The following is a 21,705-nucleotide window of genomic DNA, read 5'->3' as shown; positions in this document are numbered from 1 at the left end:
GACCCACGAATGAATAAATGAAATAAAAAGCCATTTCCTAAAAGCTTTTAATAAAGATCCATTTAAAAATGGGTGCCTCAAGCATTTCCTTCCCTCACCTCACATACCAATCCCTATTATTTCCAGAAACCAATATTCAGAGGCCAGAAGAGAAAGTAGGCCTCACCAATCAAGCTCACACAGACTATCTGCAGTACAGATATATCAGAAGATACTTTTGCATCCAAAAACCTTACCAGAAGAGACTTTTTAAAGTGCCTATAAGTCCAAGATCATACTAGTGAAACTATATCCAGAATAAACTTCCAAATGTACTAAACGCATCTGATATCTAATAATCAACATGCTATTAAGAATTTAAGTCCTCATAAGCTATGTTAATGATGAATGCAGTGAAAAGAAAGCCAGGAAGTCAAGACACTATGTGCTCATTAGGTTATAAGAAGTACAGAGCATGCCTGGCACTACCCACAGCTACACCAGATGTCCATCCAGGGCTGAGATAAGCAACAGGGCAAAAGGCAGTAAGTAACTGAGCCAGAATCCAAACATACCCAATATCAAACAGAAGGCCGGAGAGCATCCAGACACTGGGGGAAAGTAAATAAAAGTCCTTAACTTAGCCTTTTTTATAGAAATGGACTACAGTTTGCTCTGGTCTGTCTAACTATGTTCCCATAAACAAATGAATATTCAGAAATACCAAATTTTAAACCTATTTTTAATTCTAGCTTGAGAACGGAAGTTTTTATATTAACTAGAAAACAAACAAAAAATTCAATCATTCATGTGAAGTTTTTAAAGCTATAGTACAGTTTATCCGTGTGTGTGTGTGTGTGTGTGTGTGTGAGAGAGAGAGAGAGAGAGAGAGAGAGAGAGAGAGAGAGAGAGAGGAAGAGAGGGAGGAAGAGAGAGAGAGAGTGAGAAAGATAGATGGGGGCTATGCGTACCATGGTACACATGTGGAGGTGAGAAAACCACCCTGGAAAAATCAGTTTTCTCTTTCCACCACGGGTTACACACTTTGAGTTCAGGCTGCCAGACTTACACAGCAAGTGCCTTTACCCCAGAGCCATCTTCCAGGCCCACTTTCAGATTACTTTAAAAGCATAAAATGTTGTCTTCCATTATTTCAATGTGAAATAAACTATTTGGTATAATACTCATTTTGATGAGACTACTTCAAACTACAAAATGATTTTCATGAAAATAATCTAAAATGGGACTTTTGCATGAAGATGTCTATGCAAGTTCATCTCCATGGACAACTTGACTGGATTTAGAGTCACCATGGAAATACACTCCTGGGTATGTTCATGAGGACATTCCCAGAAAACTTGAATTGAGGAGGGACTGAATGTGGGTGTCAGCACTTCATGAGCTGGAATCCTAGAGAGGACAGAACTGAGACAAGCTGAGCAACCAGCGGCAGCAGCCTGGATTCCTGACTGCTGAAACAATGTGGCCAGCACCTTGTGTCTTTGCACAATGCTTTCCAAACTCCCACGATGAACTACATCCTGGTGAACTCTAAGCCAAAATAAACCAGTCTTTCCTGAGGCTACTTCATGTCAGGTGTTTTATCACAGAAACTATAAAAGTAACTAACACAAAGTCTTTCTACTCCAAAGACCGTACAGAAGGCTATTTATAATAGTTTCACACATTTAATTCCTTAAGGTCAATTAAAAACAGATAAATACTAGGACAGTTTTTAAATACAGTAACCTTTCATTTTAGTAATCTAATCACATCAACCAGAAAGAAAAACAAGTGCCTACCATATGGTCCTTCTGTAACAGAAAATAGCTGCATTCAATAACAGCATCTGTGCATCTAACAGCACTAGCACTGCCCATCCTTACATCAGCAAGCATACTGTTAATATAATAAGATGACAAAGCTCTTCACAGTACAAAGAACAAAAGAGAGTATTACCTTTGCCGTAGATTACCTGACCCGTAGTTGCTCAAATTAAACCATGAAATCAAAGCACAACAGACTTCAAAATATTTTAAAAAGAGATAAATGCTAAGGAACACTAATAATTTATAGAGAAGTTTCCTTTGTTGTTGGCTCTTATCTAGTGTAAGACCTTGCTTAATGCATTCAAATCCAGACTCACATGTGATGTTCTGAGTGATACATGCTTCTGCTACCGCACTATTCTCAATCGTGGGTAGGCTTCACCTTCAGTCCTAATGTTCTACACAGAGATTTTGGCAGAGTGGCATTCTGGCTTTGGATCTTTGTATATGGAGGAACACTTACAGTTAAATAATGGTACTTTCTTATACCATAACTAGTTATAATCTATCCCCGGACTTCCCAGAACAAAGCATATGCCACTGAAAGGCTGCTCATGTACCTACTGCTTACAGTATGGGTTTGCTAGGAACCTGAATAAAATTTCACAAGACTGGTAACATGTAACCGATTTTTAAAAAATCAGTAAGTAGCAGTGTGGAATTTAAAAGGATAAAAACTTAGCGTCTCTGCAGTCTCATTAAAATTAACAGCTGTTAAATTTGCCTGATTATATTAAAAACAAAAATATGAAGTATCAGTCATATGCTAGATAATCATTTCACTAGAAACATTGTTATTATAGTCATATTACGTTTTTTTCTATTGCTGGGGTTCAAACTGCTAGTCTGTTGTCAAACCCAGTGGCGCAAATTATTTCCTTGATTTGTACTACATATTGTCCTGGTTACTGTAACTTGGTAACCAACTTCCCAAAGGTAAGAAAGATACAAAGAAAAAAAAAATGGCTCAAACATCTCAGCAGCAATCCTGATGGAAACGGAAGGGAATTTAAGGAGTGAGGAGGCCTCCTGAAGAACAAGCACTTCCTACCCCAAGGTTAACACATTGTATTTACATAGTACATGGCTAAGAACAAACTCCACAACACTGTGGAATTCCTCTGGTCTTCATTCATCTAAAAAATATATCATAACACAAGGAGTACAGGAACAAAACAGCCAAACTCTGCACTCAGAATATTTATATTCTGTATGTATTATCTGTCTAAAAAAAGAGTAAGATCGTGTAGTTAAACATGTCCACTGGAGACAGGAAATGCAGAGATAAATAAAGCTAGGAAAGGGGCCATGCGTATCAAATGGAGGAGGATTGGTGTTCACCAACCTGGGTGCATGGCAATGCTTCGCTGGGAGGGCGGCCTGTAAACACAAACTGGAGACAAGAGCAAGCCTTGAGTGAAGAGATGGGGGAAGAGCATTGCAAAAGGAGGGGAATGGCAAGTGGAAGGCTCGAGGCTGCCAGGATTCCTCTCCGTATGCAGAGGAGCAAAAGTCTCGGGAAGCCAGCACAAAATGAAGAGAAGAGTAACAGGAAGTGAGGGCAGAAGGCGAAAGGGGAAAGCCCCGAAGGTCACTAAAAGAACTCTGTCCTTTAATTTTTAAGGAAACTAAAGGCCATTAAAGGAATTTGAGTGAAATGACATGATTTGATTTATAAATGCTCTGCTCGGCTTACAACAGAGAGAAACACCGGCTTAGCAAACCGAGAAATCAATCAAGCACATACACATATCATGTATGTGCTGAAAAAAAGACACCAATCATCCCAGAGCCTGCAGAGCAGGGCTGCCATCGCCAGTGACGAGCATGCCCACAGAGAGCAGATGGGGAAGGAAGGTGAGCAGCGGGAGGCAGAGAATCTCCGCTTTGGCTCTGCAGTTGCCTGCTTACTCTCCAAGTGCAGATGGATGCGGAGTGCTCCGGTCAGTAGGATGCAGGCATCTGAACTCTAGAGCTAAAGGGAAGCCTGGCATGGTGGCATATACCTGTAATCCCAGGCTGGGGAGGCAGAGGCAGGAAGACTGTAAATCTAAGACTACCCTGGCTTTACAGTGAGATCTTGTCTCAAAAACAATAGAGAAAAAGCAGACTTCCTGATATAGGCCTGTAATACCAGAAGTTGGGTGATGGGATCAGGAAGATCACAAGTTCAAGGTTACCCTCAGCTACATATCTAGTTTGAGACTACCCTGGATCAAAACCATGAAAAGTAGGAGGGTCAAACTGAGTCCTGAAATGCACATAGGTAAGAGAGTTGAAGAAATTTGAAAGAGAGAGAGAAGGAAGGAATAATGGGGTAGAATAAACAAGATAATAATCAGTATACTAAACTCTCAGTGAACAGTCAATGAAATCCAGTGAACTCATTCATCCATTCAACAAACACTGAGCATTCATTAAGTGTCAGACACTGGAAATCAACATGATCTGTGCTCTTATGGAGGCTGCAGTCCAAAGAAGACAGAGATGGCCAGAGCTATAAGCACTTGTTCCCAATAAAGTACAGCATGTTTTGGACTAATGCACTAGGGGCAACTAGTCAGTCTTGGAGAGTCAAGGCAGACTTCCCTAGGAATCATGTAAAAGAAAAGCCTGGGGGGCTAAGTGAAAATCAGATAAAGAAGGCAGTATGGAAAGGGAGAGGAGAGTGTCTGCAAGGTGAAAGAGACACCTGTGAGGAGGTGAAGGTAAAAGGCTTGCCTGCCCCACAATCTCTGAGTTTAATTATAGGAACTATGAAAAGAGGTGAGAAAGCAGACCGGTGACTCTGACTACTTAAGTCACTTAAGACTCAGCTCTGGAAGAAGACAGGGACAAGCTAACCTACTGGGAAGGCTCCTGGAGAAACCTGTTTCTGTGGTTCATCAAAGAGAAAGTGATCCCAACTCAGGTAGTGGCAGTAGCAATCTGGAATGGAGACTTGGCAGAAATTTAGATACAAGAAACAAAGATGATCAAGAATAACCACCTAGTTGTTGACTAAGACAAGTAAATAGATAGCAAGCAGCAGACAGACAGACTGCTGTGGGGTATCTTGAAACACGGCTCAAAACTAAACAAAGCGGTTATGTAGGTCTGGAAGGCCACCGTAAAATCTGGAATAGGGTTATAGGCCGGGAGTCACTTCTATACAGATTAAAGTCACAGGAAAACATAAAATAAAGCCTGGGAATGAAAGCAGAGGATAGAAGACTAGAAAGAGACCAGTTCTGGCTTAATCCAGTCTGACCTGGGCAAACAGTAAAAGTATCTGAAGAAGAAGAGGGGGAAGAGAAGAAGAAAGCAAAAACAGAAAGAGCCAGAGAGGGAACAAGGGAGTCTATGACAAAAACAAAATGAGCCCTATTATAAAGACAATCAAAGCAAGACTTCACACAAACTTCCTACTCAAAACACACACTATCATAGTGTTTGCACTATTCCATTATCAACAAGCTAGTATTTTTCATCAGCTACAAATACATTACAACTACAGGATAATCTCAGCCTAAGGAAAAAAAAAAAAAGCAAGACACAGAGGGAACTAATGAAATTAACAGTACCAATTAAGTTCTTAATAATGAACCTGCCAAAATGCCCATTACTATAGAATACCAGGGGCTACAGACTAAAAGGTGAAATTAGTGTTTAAGAAGAAAAGGGAAGATCAATGTTTTGGGGGGGGGGCCTAAACCTTGAAGACTAAAACTAAGTAATATGTAAGAAGAATGATCTCATCACAAAATATTTAAAGGAGAGTCTATGTAAAACAAACTGCAAGCCAAAGTTAGTTTCTCTCCCCCCACACACACACAAAGAGACACACATATATACACACCACACACACACACACCATGGTTCAGGGTGATTAAAACCATTACTAAAAACCATATCTTTAAAGCCTACTCTGGTGGCTTCTGCCTATAATCCCACTACTTGGAAGGTTGACATAGGATGACAGCTTTGAGTTTGGGGCCATCCTGGGCTATATAACTGGGACCTGATAAAAAGGGAACGAAAGTGGAAAGACTTTTTAGATGCATAGAGTAAGTTTGTGTAAGTAAGACAGTATAGAACACAACCTGTACTGTCCTTACTGTGTAACACCAAGAAACTTTCTGAATTGTTATTCTTGAAGTTATGAGAACTACTGGTTATCTGCTTTTTGGTCTTCTAATATAGTCTTGAGGAAGGGTGCCCAAATTAATATACTTATCAACACAAGTGGATTATATCATTTAATAGGAACATGAAATCTCTGTTTTAAGCAAAGTAACTGACCTTATCCATAGAACATGGAATGAGCTAATTAGATATAGTATAAAAGAAATGCCAATTAAATTACTAAATTGGCTTCTTCTATCTCACAAAGTTAAGCATTTTGGTCAATTAACAAACAGCATTACTACCAGGACACATGTATTTGTTTCCCAGTTAGTCAAAAATGCACATCGGTTTACTATTCAAACACATCCAGGAATATAACTACTATTTCTTCTTTTTTTTTTTTTTTAATTTTAGACTGACAGTATTACAGAATAGAGTATTTCCAATAAAACTAAAAACAAATATTAAGTACATTAGTCAGTGACAAACATTTGTCAAACCAAACAATAACAACTCCCTTTCTAGTTTTCACAAATATTCACAGGCTGTAACCAGAATTTCAGAGAGATCCACATCACAGCTAACTGCAGACAATAATCACAGTCCCCTCACTTCCCACCTGCCGCTCTGAAAATGCTTTCTGAAACACAAAGAATTGAAGACTATTCTTTAAAGAGCCAAAACATATTAATTTAATACAAAATGCAAGTCCTCTTTAAATGAGCAAAATACACACAATATTGTTTCTTCATTCCCAACTGGAAACAATAATCACACAAGCAAAAAAAAAAAAAAGCCCAAATGGAAACAAAATTTGCAGCCCTTAAATAAACACACACACACACACACACACACACACACACACACACACACACACACACAACCACTGTCAATAAAAGCCAGCATGCAACTAACTAGTACACACTGCTTTATAGACAAGTACAAGGTGTGTCTAAATTCTTGGCTTGAGAGCAACCCTTAAACAATAACAACAACACATGCATATGTGTATTATCAAATAAACGTTAGTTCTAGCAAACACAATGCAAGCAGCATGTTAATTAATGTGTTCACAAGACAATGACAAATAAGGCTTTAGGACTACAGCATATATTATTACGTAACTATGATACCCATTAAGCAATCACCAGGTTGTATGTAGGTCTTCCAAAAGGCATCATTATGGTTTACTGCGATCAGGGAAGATTGTGGTGTCAGACTTACTCATGCTTTACCTGAAAGCAGGTGTTTACTGGTATCAGAACGTAGAATATCTGTTCGAGATGTAAACCTGAGGCTCTGACCAATAAACTGTGTGGTAACACACAGAATGTCCCCTCTGTACAAACTTTCTATTCCCACATGAAGTAAATTGTCTGAAGCATGTTTTCTGCATGCTTTATGGACCAAAACTGAACTGACTAAAAACCCAAATTCACATGCTTAGAACTAGTGGTATTCCAAAGACCAAGTGAAAATTTACAATAGAGGCAAAAGAAACAGTAAGCTAGTGAGGGCTCACTGGAGAAGTTGCTATTGTCATCACTGACATCTCAATGAAGACACAGGCACCTCTAAAATGAAGCTTAAAGAATAACAATGTTCAGGGCCTTTACCAAACAAATACAGAAACTATACAAAACAAAGCACAATAAATAGATCCATCATAGAAATAAACTCCACATACACCAACTCAAATACAAGGAGAATAAAGAACAGGAGAAGACAACCGGGCATATGGATGCCTTTTATAAATGAATAGATTTTCTACAAATTCTGTTTGGCTGGTTCAAAGAAAAAAGAAGGAAGGAAGGAAGGAAGGAAGGAAGGAAGGAAGGAAGGAAGGAAGGAAGGAAGGAAGGAAAAACTAGGGAACCTGGAGTAGTCTTCACAGTTAGCCGTTCTCCGAACTTCAATGCAAGCCACCTGACGCCCAGAGCAGCCCACAGAACTATGGAGCAGTATAAGGGCCCACAGAGCATAAATAAAAGAACAGCAGAGCCAGGAGATTTTCAGGAGCTTGGAATTTCAACACTACAGGCGTTTTCCAAGACTGAGCCGAAACTGCCGTTGGGATAGCCAAAGCTGCTATCCACACCACTAGCAGCTAGGATCCCCTCCTATCAGAGTCAAAAACATTGGCTTCCAGGTGAGGCAAGACACACCAGCTGCCCTCTCCACTGGGGATGTAACACATACAAGAGTTACATAAAGCCACCTCAGAGCAGCTCGAGCTCCAAAACATTGAAGGAAAAATGGATGCCGAACGGTCTGTCCTCAGGCTTCTCAACCATCGTGGATGGAAGAATGCCCTTGCCCCAAAGGGTAACCAAGATACAGGCATTTAAGACAGAGGCTTGTTCCCGCTAATTAATCACTAAAGTCACTAGAAACAAAAGTTCACCAGGTTTCACCTCCCTCCTGATCAACTGGGACGCTGTTACCAAGCAGCTGAACGCCCCCAAGAAGCCCCATCGTGAGGCCCAGTGGCAGACAACCCCACTCTCTTAGGACTCTCACAGACATAAGCCACCGCCCAGCTAGCTGGCTTACCTCACAGGCAGAGGCGGCCCCACAGGCCTTGAGTTTGTCACCATCTCCCTCAGGCAGACCAGTCCAATGAGTGGCCATCATTTCATTTCAAACTGTAAAGCGACAAATCCTTTGGAGTCCACATTGGAGAGGTGCCACTACACACCAAAAGGGGACCAATTCCACAGCAGGTTCTGAGGCAATGCAGGGTAGGGACTGGTCAAACAACGTGCGAGATCAGAAAGATTTGCAGCTTGAAGCCCCTTCAAATGCCCTCTTCATTTCTCCAGACTTAAAAGTACAGGGGCGACAGGTAGGGTGGAGGCCAAGTGCAGAGAAAAAGAGGTCCACTTCCGAGCGGCGCTACTCCGAGGCCAGAGAAAAATCCTAGTGGGTTGTTCTGGCGTCAGCTTTCGGAGATCCTTCCTAGAACAGAGAGAAGTTAATGAAGGACGTGAACTTTCCCCAGGCGCCGATCTTTAGCCCTGCCACAAACCAAGTTCCCCCTCTCCCACAATCCGAAGGATTACTCAGTCCACGAAGGTGAACCACGCAAAGAAACAATCCTCGCATATAACACATTTAAAAAAGGAAAGAAAAAGCCTGAACGCAGGGAAGAGAACGAGAGCAAGACCTCAGAACTGCCCTGGTGGCTGTGTCAAACACGCCCGGCTGCTATGAAGCCTTCAAGAGAAGAAAAAAAAAAAAATTCCCGGTTCAAGTGCATTTTAATTGCTGCATTTCCTGGGCAGTGGCGAGGCAGTGTGCGCATTCTGCACCACCCGGATACCTACTCTTAAGCGAAGTTTTCTCCGCACCGGGTTAGACTCGCAGACGCCCTCCAACTCCCCAACAAACAAACAAAAAGCCAGCTCCGACCCAGGCGGGCGTGGGCTCGGCGGCGTCTGCGGCGGCCGTCCGGGCCGCGGGTGACTCCGGCCGCCAGTGGCAGCCTGCCCTGCGCCCCGGCCCGCGCCCCCGAGGAGGCGGCTGTTTTCCTTGGCCCGCGGCGGGGCTGGGTGGGGAGGCGTGCGGCCGCGGCTGGGACGCGGCGCCGCTCCCGCTCCAGCTCCGGGGCATGCTTTGGGAGAGCCGCGGCCCCGGCAACTCTTAGCTCGCCTCTGCGGCCCCCCGACCCCGGCTCGCCCTCCCGGGTGGCCACCTGAAGAAGAGGGAAAAGCGCAAAGCAAACCACCCACCTACCACTATTTCCTCCGCCCCTTCCTGAGGCGGGTCGCCGGCGCGGGCTCCCGGGAAGCGCGGCCCGGGCGCGTGCGGGTAGCAAGGGCTCCGCTCGGCGGCTCGGCCCGCGGCGGGGCGCGCTAGGCCGCGGCTCGGTTAATATTCATGAGGCGCCGCCCCTCCTCCGCGGCCCGCCGGACCCGGGCGCCCGCCGCCCGCCTTTGTGCCCCGGCCTCGCTCGCTGCGCACACGCGGGTGCGGCCTCCGCGGGCCCGCGCCTCAGCCCCGGGCGGTGAGAGACGGCCACGCAGCGGAGGACACGAGCTAGGGGGTCCGCTCCCAAGCAGAGCCACGACCTGCCCCGGCCGGCCCCGGGCTCTCGGCGCCGCGGGAGGGCGTGGGGCGGGGCGGTGGCCGCCGGACTCTCCCCTCGCCTGGCCGGGCCGGCCGGGGTCCCCCGCTCCCGCGATCGCCGAGCGCGAGACTGTCCCGGCCGGCGGGCGCGCGAGCTGCTTCCCGGGGGCGGACTGCTCGCGCCTTCCTTCTGGATCCACCTCCTCCTACCCCACCTCCTTCCCCTCCCCTCCCGGGGGACGCTCGGGGGCGAGGAGTTTTTGGTCTGCAGTCACCCGGCCTGGGAAGCCAAGCTGGAGGAGGAAGACGGGCCAGGACAGGGGTGGTGCTCGCCAGGCCCCCGAAACCTGGACACCCGCGAGCCCTCTCGTCCCCGCACCCCGTCTCCGGGCACACAACCCCGGCCGCTTCCCGAGCGCCGCTCCCGGAGCCCGCTCAGCCCTGCAGCTGTCTGAGGGACCGAGGGCCCCGGACAGCGGGGACAGGTTTTGGGGGGACGGTGGCCCCTTTTCTGCAGCGGGTGGGGCTAGAGGCTACGGGATGTGGGGCTTCCAGATAAGGGAGTGTCTCCACCCGCCCCGCTGCAAGGTAGCTTCCTGCGGTGAGCAGGGACTCGGTGGTGGCGGCTACGTGTCGTTCAGATTTTTTGTGGTTGCTATTTTATTTTCTTAACCTGTGGAGCGGCAGAGCGATTAGGCGCGGCTAGCGGAACCGAGCGACGGCGGCTGCTCGTACTCCAAACTCCCGTCACCACCACCCAGCCGCCTGCACCGCGACCGCTGCTCCACACCCGACTCCCGGCCCTGCACCCAGACCCCCCAAAGGCTAGCTCCGCCCTGTTGCGCCTCACAACATCTCCCGCTGCAAACTGCCCAATCCGGAGACGCTGCGAGATAATGTGAGCCAATCAGAGGCTACTGGCTCAACCCTTCTGCCCCGCCCCTCAGCCTCCCCTTCCCACCCCCACCCCTTCTCGGGAGGTGGCTCACCAGCTCTGATCCTTAGAGGAGCCTCTAGCTGCGGCGGTAGCGTTTGGCACCTCGTCACCCTCGTCCTCTTCTGCACACCCCTCCTCCTCCCGGTCTCTGTCCTACTGCTGATGCTGTTGAGGGTCATTTTGATCCTCAGTTCGGCAGAGGACTGCCAGCTTTTGTGCCTGATCAACTGTCACCACCATCCCGAGAGAACAGAACAAAAACAAGACATTGTGGCACGTGTTACCTTTTTCTTCTTAGCTACGAATGTCTTCTAAAGACTCCTCCCCGTTCCACACCCACTGCCTAGGGTCCTGTTTCTTTTCCAGGTTTAAAGCACTCTGGAGCTGGTAGAGAAGAACCTGAGCCTTAGTTTATATAGTTCCTTGCAAAGCAAGACAAAATTTACAGCCAAACCCTCACACTTAGAGAAATTAACTAGACAGAAATTAACTAGATCATTTCCAGTAACCATGAGATATGCAAAGTCTAACTGCCCCTGACAAAAATAATTAACCATTAGCCAAGGATAAGAAAGGAGGGGGGGTGGGAAAGAAAAGAAAGGAAGAAAGAAGGAAAGAAGAGAGAGAAAGAAAGGAAGAAAGAAAGTAGAGCCTACTACTCAGCCGTTTACTCCGTTGCAGCCCACCATTCTATAGCAGATACAGTTCTACCCTGCTATTGGATAAATCAACAAAAACTGAATAGAAATATAACATTCAAGAGGTTTGTCTCTAGTGGGCTTAGAGAATAAGAGGAAAGGGGCAAAAGTTCACATCCTCTGCTTACAGATGCAAATGTGCATGCGTGGTACATCAGAGTGCCTAACAGCTGAGGCTATCTTTTTATCTAAGGTTTTGCAGGAGAAGATCTTCACAAATTATGGTTTTGAGAAAGGGTTTCCATTTGGTACTAGAAAATAAAAGGTTGGCCGTAAAAGGAAATAACATCCAATATGGAATTATGGGGACCTAACATACCCTACATATGCGGCATTTCTGCCAAAGGAAGTAACATGCCAGAACCAAGATTGTATCCAGGAGCCTGAGAGATGGATGACTCAGCAGTTAAGAGAGTTTGGTTCCCAGCACCCACACCAGCCAGCTCACAGAAAGCTACCTGTAACTCCAGCTCCAGAAGTACACAACACCTCTGGTCTCTGAGGGCACTTATACTTACTACACAGACCCACATACACATACACACAATTTAAAATAAAGTCTTTGTAAAATACTATAGTCTATCTTCCTCATTTTTCATGTAACTTGAGGAAAATTCTTGTTTGTGTGCAAGTACTAGAGCTACCAACATCTCTTTAGCTCTGTCTCCTGGTAGGAACTACTCTAAGAATTCCATGTACCTCTTCATGAGATTGCTATGTGATGGAGGCAGAAGTCAAATCCAGAGAGTCTGGCTCCAGAATCCATTCTTTTATATACAGCTCTATCCTACCTCGAACATCCTTCACAATGATAATAACCATATTAGCTAACATTTAATGTCCTATGTGCTAATTGTTGTGGTCTGTAAGTACCAATTTAATCCTATTCCTAGGACAGGTATTATCATGGTGTCTAAAAAAAAATGGGAATCTTTTTCATCACTTTATGAATTACATCATGTGTGGCGTGTGTATCAGACTTACTGGATGAAGACTACATGGCTAGGATTTGGGAAACACACTTCTGAATCCCCACTAGAACCTGTGAGTATAGCTATAAAGAGATTTTGAAAATATAAAAGCATATGTTGGCTATAGAATATTAAAGTATGTTGAGCAGTGGTGGCTCATGCCTTTAATCCTAGCACTTGGGAGGCAGAGACAAGCAGATCTCTTGTGAGTTTGAGATCAGCCTGGTCTACAGAGCTAGTTCCAGACAACCAGGGCTATGCAGAGAAACCTGTCTCAAAAAAAAAAAAAAAAATTAAAGTACAAAATCATTGTGTATTAACTATTACACCATTAAGTTATTGTGAAGCAAGGCTTCATCATGCTTCCTCAACGGAATTTCACTCTTTCACTGACAATGGGAATCCATTTGCTAATTAAGAGTTAGGCCTATTCCTGCCTGAAGACGTGAATAAGTGATTCTTCTCCCATTTAGATTCCTTCTGTATAACGAAAGGGCACAGGCACACTTGGCTCATCTGGAAAGTGGCAACCAACAGCCAGTCACTCACCACCACTCCACAAGCTATTAGAGTAAGAGGTACAGGATGCAAGCCCTTGGAATTCTCAGCTGCCCATCTTGGTGTTTCACTCATTAACACCTCCACCAGAGGGAGGGCAAGGGAAAGAAAAATGAGCCAAACTTCAATCCTGTGGCTACTTGTTAAAAGCTCTCCAGAGAGACTTGATGAAACAGTGTTTGGGAGTCATTGTAACTGAGAGGGCACTGGAATCAACTACAGGTTTCATGGATTTCACAGTTGATACCTGGACACTTGTTTATCCCAAGTCTCTTGGATAAGTGATAACCAACAGGAATTCTAGCTTTGTTTACATGAAAGACTGATCCTTTCCTCTCCACAGCATGTCGAATGTGTAATTTCTTATCATCTAACTTGAGTTTCATACTATCACTGTATTAAAAACTAAAGGCCAACTCATAAACTATAATTCTTGCAGTATGAGCAAGACTTTTTTTAAAGATTACAGCTATATACTCAAAATATAAGTTTTGGCTCTGTGGATGGTATAGTAATACTGTTTGGTGAACCAGTATCAGGGAAGAATGTCAAAGCCAGAAATAGAATCAGTGTCCTGTCCTGGTCTGGTCTGAGGTCATTCTGTGACAACCTATGGATGATTTCTACTCTGAATACAGAAGCTGCCAAGTCTAAGAGGCACAAGTGTTTGCCAGAGAATTCTACAAGTGAAATTTGTAATTCAGTATGAAGCACTTGCAAAATAATGTGTCTGAGATACTTGAGACCAAATGCCATCAGAGGAGCAGCTTCCTTTGTTAATGAGGAAAACACTGTGTGCTGTATTTCTTATTCATACAGTTTCAAAAAGGATATGCTATCTACTAGCATTTCTTTGAAAAGACACTTTCGTGTTAAATTGAATAGCTACAGGAATCTCACCTCACTCACAAGGCATTTAACTGTTGTAATCAAGAGACAGGGTGGTTCTCCAAAGTAAGGAAATCCTATGGCCCTTCATCACAACCCTTTCAAACAAATACTGTAAATTATGGTCTGCATTTGCTGTATGTATTATTTTCTTACTCATGTTACAGGTGATCTAGTTTTTTTCCATTAATTTCTGAACTTGGAAGTAATAGTCTTTAGTTTCTTATATCCAGTGACCAGCAAAGCGTTACATGCTAATTTTGAATAATCTCTTTTCTCTCAGCTTATTTTTTCCCCAATTCTGTAACAGAATATGAGTATTCATTTTGCAGCTTTAATTCAGATTCCCATAATGCCTTCCTGATCTTTGTCACACAGAAATCAGTGTTCAATTACTCAACAAATAAATCATCAAGGTGGTATTGTTATGATTGTTATTATTTGTATTTCTAAGGTTTGAACCCGTGACCTCACACACACAAGGCAAGTGTTCTACCACTGAGTCTGTATTACTATTATTGATAAATGGTTTTATCTCAAATTCCTAGCTGATCACTAATTATCCAGATCATGGTGCATGTGGCTGAAGAGAATAAATTCAAAGATGGATTCATAAAGAGATAGGCACCATGTGTCTCAAGCTTCACACATGCCAGGTTTTAGCTCTGTACCTAACTTCATCTCTGACAACTGACTCTTGAGCTCACAACACCATGCTAAAAACTAGTATCACTTTCATTTGGGTGGTAATTAATTTGGGTGTTATAAAATCTCAGCTCACAGTTTTTCCAGAATCATATATCCAACATTTTCTTCTGGACTCAAGTTATTTTCAGCAGTCAAATTTGTGGTATTCCAATATAGTGCTACAATGAATCAGCATCATTAAGACTATTTTTGCATTTTAAGAATAATAGGACTAAATACATTTATGCACAACTTTTATTTTGTCCTAGGAATCGTGACTTTCATTTAGAAATATTCTATTTTTAAAAATATGAGACCAGTTTTTAAAATGTTTCCACCCACTCACCTAAATCTGAGCTGGAACATGCTGTGCAAACACTGTGCAGTCTGGGTGGAAACACTCGTTACAGTAGAAGTGAAGTGTGTTTTATCAACTTGGAAGAGAGAGCTACATTCCAGCTATTCTATTCTAACTAGGAGACTGCCAGCAGTTGATTTTTTAATATGGCAGGCCCAATCCAGAGTAACCCAAGTTTTTCATCATAGCTAAAAAAGAAAGATAAAAAAAAAAAAAATGGGCCTAGCGATTCCTTTCATTGTCATTGGGCAATATTGGGAAAGACATCCCAAGACCCCTCCATTCCTTGCATCAGTGAAAACTTTAGTTGTCTTTCCATACTCCTCAGTTCCATAGATTAGGTACCTTTATTACTAAAATTGCCTGCATTCCTTACTAATCTAAAAGATAACTAACTAAAGATTCTTCCTTCGGATAGGAAAACATTGCAAAGTAGTATATGGCAATCCACATAGGGGTTTAAGAAGGATAGATTGAGACTTGCATAATGTTCCCCCCTAAAGATTATTTCAATTATATTTAAATACATAATAGGTTTTGTTTTCTTTGCACAAAAGAGACAAGGTCTATTATGTAGCTCTCACTGTAAACTAGACTGGCCTCGAACTAACAGAGATCTACCTGCCTCTGCCTCTGCCTCCCAAGAGCTGGGATTAAAGGTGTTCTCCAACACATCAGATCAATTGTATTTTAATTTCTAAAAGATTCACAGCACAAATAAATAAATAAATAAATAAATACTCGACTATGCAGTGTTGACTTCATACTTTACAAATCTATTCTCTGGCCTTCTTTCAAAAGCTCCTTATTGGTTGAATCCAACAGAAATCCCGAGCTACTCAGAGAATTTTCATCTACTCTGAGGTCTGTTTATATACAAATGGAAAAGGTAGCGTGTGAGTCCTCATCCAAGGTGAATGGAGAGGCAGACATGCTGGCCTTTAATCCCAGCACTAAGGGAGACTTAGTTTAAGACTAAGACAAGTCCAAGGCCAACCTGGAGGGCTACTTAGGGAGTTACAGGCCTACCTGGGTTACTTTTTTTTTTTTTCTTAATGGAAACATTTACATAGTCATTATGGGAATGAAGGTGAATAAAGGAGTAGGCAGATTTTCTTTCCTGGCTGCCTGAGGATCTACCATCATCAGTGGTAACTGTCTAGATAGAGAGGTTCGAGATCAGTTTCTTCAAAGGAAACAAATGGTCATCAGTGTCTTTCACTCTGAGAAGGTAATGGCTCCTATGACAAAAAATTGCAGGGGAACTATCCAAAATGTACAAGAGTATACCCAATGTCGTTTTGTACTGGTTTAGAACTCATTTTAGTTGTTGCAAAACAAGTGACATTGGTATTGATGATTCTTTGGATTGTGCAAAGAAACCTGAGCCCAAACAGCCTTGCAAGACGTGCCCTGAATGAGACAAAACGGACCTCACAAAATCAAGTGCAAGAGCAGGCGGCATGATGTCGGGACTGCAAATGGGCAAACAGCAGGAGCAAAAACTCTGCAGTGGCTGGATCTGCAGGGATGGGGCAGATTTATCAGAAGACTAATAAACTGTAAAAAACTCCAAAAATAGAGTATATTCTTAAGAGAGAGAGAGAATAATATATTATAGAACATTAACTCCAGTAACTGAAGAAAAGTAGACAAATATTTCATAACCTAGCGGAAATGATATATTAAAAGTGAATGGAGAAAATATAAAGGCACCAGAACAGTGTAGATAATAAATTGAGAGGGAAGAACCCTATCATCATAGACATAAAGAGGGAGTCCGCAATAGCGGTAAGAAATATCCAGTAGAATTCAGTGTGGTGGAGTGGGAGGCATTTGGTATGTAGGATTCAGGGTTGGTCTGGTTGTTATTGTTTCCCATATGAAACCCAAAGGAAAAGAAGAGATATAAAGTGAACAGGCTGGAGATTAAAATCATGCCAGAGGATCAAGCAAAAAGATTTTGAGTTCAAGACCAGCCTGAGACAGGCAGTAGAGGTGCGCACCTTTGATCCCAGCGCTCAAAAGGCAGAGGCAAGTGGATCTCTGTGAGTTCGAGGCCAACCTGGACTACAGAGCGAGTTCCCGGACAGCTGGGGCTGTTACACAGAAAAACCCTGTCTTGGGGGCTTGGGGGGAGACCAACATGAACTATATAGTCAGGAATAGAGAAAGGGGAAATAAAAAAGAACAGGAGGGAAGTATTGTGAGACAAAACTTTTCCTGGGGAGAAACACACATGTCTACTCACTCCAGATGGGAAAGCCACAGCAAACCAAAACACAAATGCCACCCAAATTCAACTTGGTGAACCAATGAGTTTTATTGAAGTTACTTTCAGGAATACAGGTGAGGGGTTACTTAGGAGCAGAAATGACTCAAAGGCAGCTGCATCACCAAGGCCCACACCAGCATGGTGACAGCTCACAAAAGCTGGGAGCCCAGAGCACACTGCACAGCCTGCAGGCAGCTCAACAGCTTGGTGAGTGTCCCTTCCCAGTGACTCATTTGGTTTAAACCTCTTCCAGGTAGCTGGTCTGCTCTTAGAGTCTTCTTTGCAGTTTGGCTGTCTAAAAGTCATCTTTTCAGCCTTTCTTCACGCCTCTGAGGGACTCTCAACTTTTATTACTTACTCTGGTGGGGCATGTGGGGTGCGGAGTGTCTAGTGAATCTGGTCAGTTTCAAGGACTTCCTGAAGCTATTTTGAACAGTTTGCCTTCCTCTTTAAAGTACTTTCCTGCATGATAGCTAGAATGTTTCTGTATCTGAGGAAACTATTCACAACAGAAGTGGGGAGTGTGAGAAAAATAAATATAAGAAATAAATGATAAAAGTGTAATTTAGAGAAATAAAGATCTTTGGCAAAGAGTTTGCATTAACGAAAAGTAGAAATCTTTCCAGAAGTAAAATGGGCTTAGAGCTGAGTGTCTCCCAGTATCTGTACCATCTTTCTATAATTAATAGCATTTTATTGGGGCAACAAGTTAGGCTTTATTTCTCAGCCTTCCTCCTAAGTGTGGGTTATATGATTCCATGAAATATGGGCAGGAATGACTGTGAGTCACTCCAGAATTCTCCCCTTAAAGGGCATCCCAACTTCACAGTGGCTGAAGATAGGTTATCAAGTTTAGCATATAAAAATAAAAGGCAGGGGTCAGAGTTTGGACTCAGCGGGTAGAAACCTTGGCTGGCATACACAGTACTCTGCTTCAATCTCTAGTGCTAAATACAACTAGTCATGGTGGCATATTCCAGTAATCCCAGCACGTTGAAAAGTGGAGGCAGGATGATTGGGTTCAATTTCATCTTTGAACATAAGTTTTAAGACTAGTTCGTGTTACATGAAACCCTCATTCGATAATAAATAATATATATAAATAGCACCCAGTTCTATTTTATTTTCAAATAAAGAGCAAATAAAAATGTAGTGTAGATAGCAATAGGCAGTGGTAGCACATGGCTTTAATCCCAGCACTCAGGAGGCAGAGGCAGGTGGACCTCTGAGTTCAAGGCCAGCCTGCTCTACAGAGTGAATTCCAGGACAGCCAGCGCTACAATGAGAAACCTTGTCTCAAAAAACAAAACAACCAAACAAAAACAAAAACAAAAACAAAACATAGTATAGATCTCAAAATATAATCTTCTAGTATAAACCTGATATAATAACTGAAATAGCACAAATTTATTTGATCTTTATATGAAATTTACATCAAACTGAGTGTCCAGTATTTTGTCTAGGGACCCTCTCAGAGACAGTGAGACCTGTAACTAAATGCTTGTGCAGGGTGGACTTAACAACCTGAGTTTATCTGCTGGAACTCTGCTAGAAGGAAAGAACAAACTCCCAAAGCTGTCCTCTGACTTTCACATAATAATGGCACATATGCATGGATGCATGCACCAGCTAGTAATAAATAAAATAAAACAAGGCTTGGCAAACAACAGACCTTCCATTTGTTTTGACTGGCAAGTTTTGCAGGAAGGAAGACTCACTCATTTGCAGCATTGTTCATCATGGAAACACTATGACAGTAAGTAAGTAGATTCATCAGTCCTTATGAACTACAAGCCTAACATACTTTCTATCTAGCTCTTTCCAAAAAAAATCAACTGTTGACCTTTAACTGGAAGGAGAAGGTGACTGGCTGCAGAATTCTCAGTATTGCTCATGAATTACTTATGGAAGAAGTTTTTAAGAGAAACAAAAAAAGAAACTGACTCAAAAGATCAAAACCATGTAGCCGTTTCCTATTTAAAAGCAGTAGAAGGACATTTTGAATGTGTAAGTTCAGGAAATATATCAGGTTTCCCTAAAGTAATGACATATGACAGTGTAATTTACTAATGGATTCTGTTACATAAATGAGGGTTGGAGGTGACAATGGCATACCTGTGGTCATCACTATGCTATTACAGAATGCAGATACTATAAATCTTGAGTGGAAAATCACTGCCAAAAAAAGTAATAATAATACTGCAATAACATACTACAGCAGGACAAAAACAAGGGTGTTTGAGAGGTAGGAGATGAAAGATGAAGAAATGTTACTGATATGAATTTCTTCATTGGCCACAGAGAACTGTGGAAATGACATTAAGTTATTTAAGCTGTTTTAAATCCTAATACTTAGACACAAAGTGGAAAGGCAAACCACAGACTCAAGAGACATATGCAACTCAAAGAGAATTTATATTCAGATGTGGAAAGAGCTCCTGGAGACCAGTAGGTAAAATAGGAAAGACCAATAGTTTGCAAAAGAGCAAATACCTCTGACCCTGAGTCTTAAGAAAGGTGTTCCATGCCACTGTGGCCAGGATAATGCCAATCATAAAGACGAGGCCTTCTGAAACCCATCACACTGTGTTGGTGAGGAAAGCGCTGATTTCACAGCATGTGGCAATTCAATATCATCAAAAGGTAATGCTGGTTGCTCAGGTCTCTGTTCTAAACTGTCTGCAAAATCTGAGGCCACTGATCTCCACCTTGATATCCAGCAGGGGTCTCCAATGCAAAATTCCCCAATCTGCTTTCCCCACATAAGAGGCAATTCTGTCCCTCCAGTTGCTTCAAATCTACAACTTATGAGGTTCCCTGAACCCCTCTTCCTCTGTCATCCTACAGCCACATCAGTCAGCTCTGACTTTCAATTATACCCAGTATCTGTCACCTTCACAGCTGTCACCCTAACCCCAGCCAGGCCATCTATCACCTGGATTAAAATGACAGCCTTTAATTAGGCCTCTGGCTTCTGCCCTTATCTTTACCAGAATCTACAGGAGCCAGGAAAAGCCTCTGGGAACTCAAATCAGAATGTGACACTTCTTTGCTTAAAGCCCTCCAATGGTGTCCCTTTTTTTTTTTTTTTTTTTTTTTTTGTTAAGATAAAAAGCCTAAAAAATCACCTCTAGTGTGTACCGATCTGCTTGCTGTCATTTCTCAAGCACTGGGGGCTTGCTCCCATCACAACTGCAGCTCACCTATTGTTCATACCTGCCATCTCCCCAAAATGGAGTAGGCTTCCCTCACACAGGCACGGGCCTCCTCTCTTCATTCAGGTTTTTTACTTAAAGGTCATTTTTAAAGAGGTTTTCATTAGCCATTGTACTTAAAATGGCACCTTAGCTACCTCCACAGGTCCCACCTCAGCTGTGCAGTTAGTCCTCTCTCCACCTTATTAGATTTCAATTGTAGCAGGTACCTTAGGTGGGCAACATAAATAAAGAAGTGGCTTACTTGGGCTCATGGTTCCACAGTCCGTGTTGGCCAGGCATCTGACTGTTGTGTGTCTGTACAGTGTGGAGGTAGCTAAGGTGCCGTTTAAGATCCAAACTATAACCCTGCCCTTTGTGTTTCTCAAAGCATGTGTTGTTAGCTGGTGTTGTGTATTTATTTTTTCTTCTTAGACAGTAAGCCTCAGAGGAGCTGCAAGCAAGTCTCTTTTATGGATTGTGATCTCCTTGGTGCCTACAACAGATCCTGGTTTGTACAAGATACTCAATAAACCATGTGTTGAAAACTGAATGAATAACTACTTCAGGGAAAAGGGGGTTTTAAATATAATGCCTAAAAGGTTGAGCATTCTCAAATCCTATTAGCAAAACATTATGCAGCTACATATTCATTCAGAAAAAAATGTATCTTATCTACATAAGCAGATTTATATAAAATATCCCCTTCTATATAAGTACTCCTTCCATAGGCAATATGGATAAAACCAACTTTATTTAGGCAATGCAAATTTAGTTAACAATCAAAGCCAATAAATAAAGTAATATATATATTTATATATACCAATTTATAATAAAATGGATCCTGAATGTAAAAGGGAATTGTATAATACACACATTCATTAAAAGTACAAAAATTATGGGCAGGTTCATATTGGCTTCAAACAGGAAGAGGAAAGGTTTAAAAAACAGTGAGAAATAGGAAACATATTTCTGGGCATGTCTATGAGGAAGTGTCTAGGTTTGGGTTAATTGACAACAGAAGATCTACCCTAAATATGGGTGGCATCATCGCATGGGTTGATGTCCAAGTGAGATGTATACCAGCATTCTTCTTGCTGTTTACTGACTGTAGACACAACGTGACCATCTACTCAAGGACATGGTGTGTCCTCCA

General features: G+C 42.7%; 1 protein-coding gene across 6 annotated transcripts in view; it reads right to left on the bottom strand.

Annotated features, from left to right (window-relative positions):
* Arhgap21 (Rho GTPase activating protein 21) overlaps nucleotides 1-10,782 on the bottom strand; it is a 126,552-nt gene extending 115,770 nt beyond the window's left edge. For 3 of the 6 annotated variants that reach the window (XM_027405331.2, XM_027405335.2, XM_027405337.2), the window contains exons 1-2: nucleotides 9,647-9,781; nucleotides 8,469-8,873 (exon numbers count right to left, since the gene is read on the bottom strand). In XM_027405331.2, coding sequence (XP_027261132.1) covers nucleotides 8,469-8,549 — 81 coding nt within the window. In that variant the 5' untranslated portion in view covers nucleotides 8,550-8,873; nucleotides 9,647-9,781. Of the gene's footprint in view, nucleotides 1-8,468; nucleotides 8,874-9,241; nucleotides 9,389-9,646; nucleotides 9,785-10,656 lie in introns of those variants that run through there. The other 3 variants (XM_027405333.2, XM_027405332.2, XM_027405334.2) reach the window with 3 other exon arrangements.
* Nucleotides 10,783-21,705: the final 10,923 nt, after the last annotated feature.

The sequence above is a fragment of the Cricetulus griseus genome, chromosome 3 (genome assembly GCF_003668045.3).
Source record: "Cricetulus griseus strain 17A/GY chromosome 3, alternate assembly CriGri-PICRH-1.0, whole genome shotgun sequence".
Taxonomy (NCBI): Eukaryota; Metazoa; Chordata; class Mammalia; order Rodentia; family Cricetidae; genus Cricetulus; species Cricetulus griseus.
The sequence above is the reverse complement of the archived record's forward strand: the minus strand, read 5'-3'. Positions and strand labels throughout refer to the sequence as shown.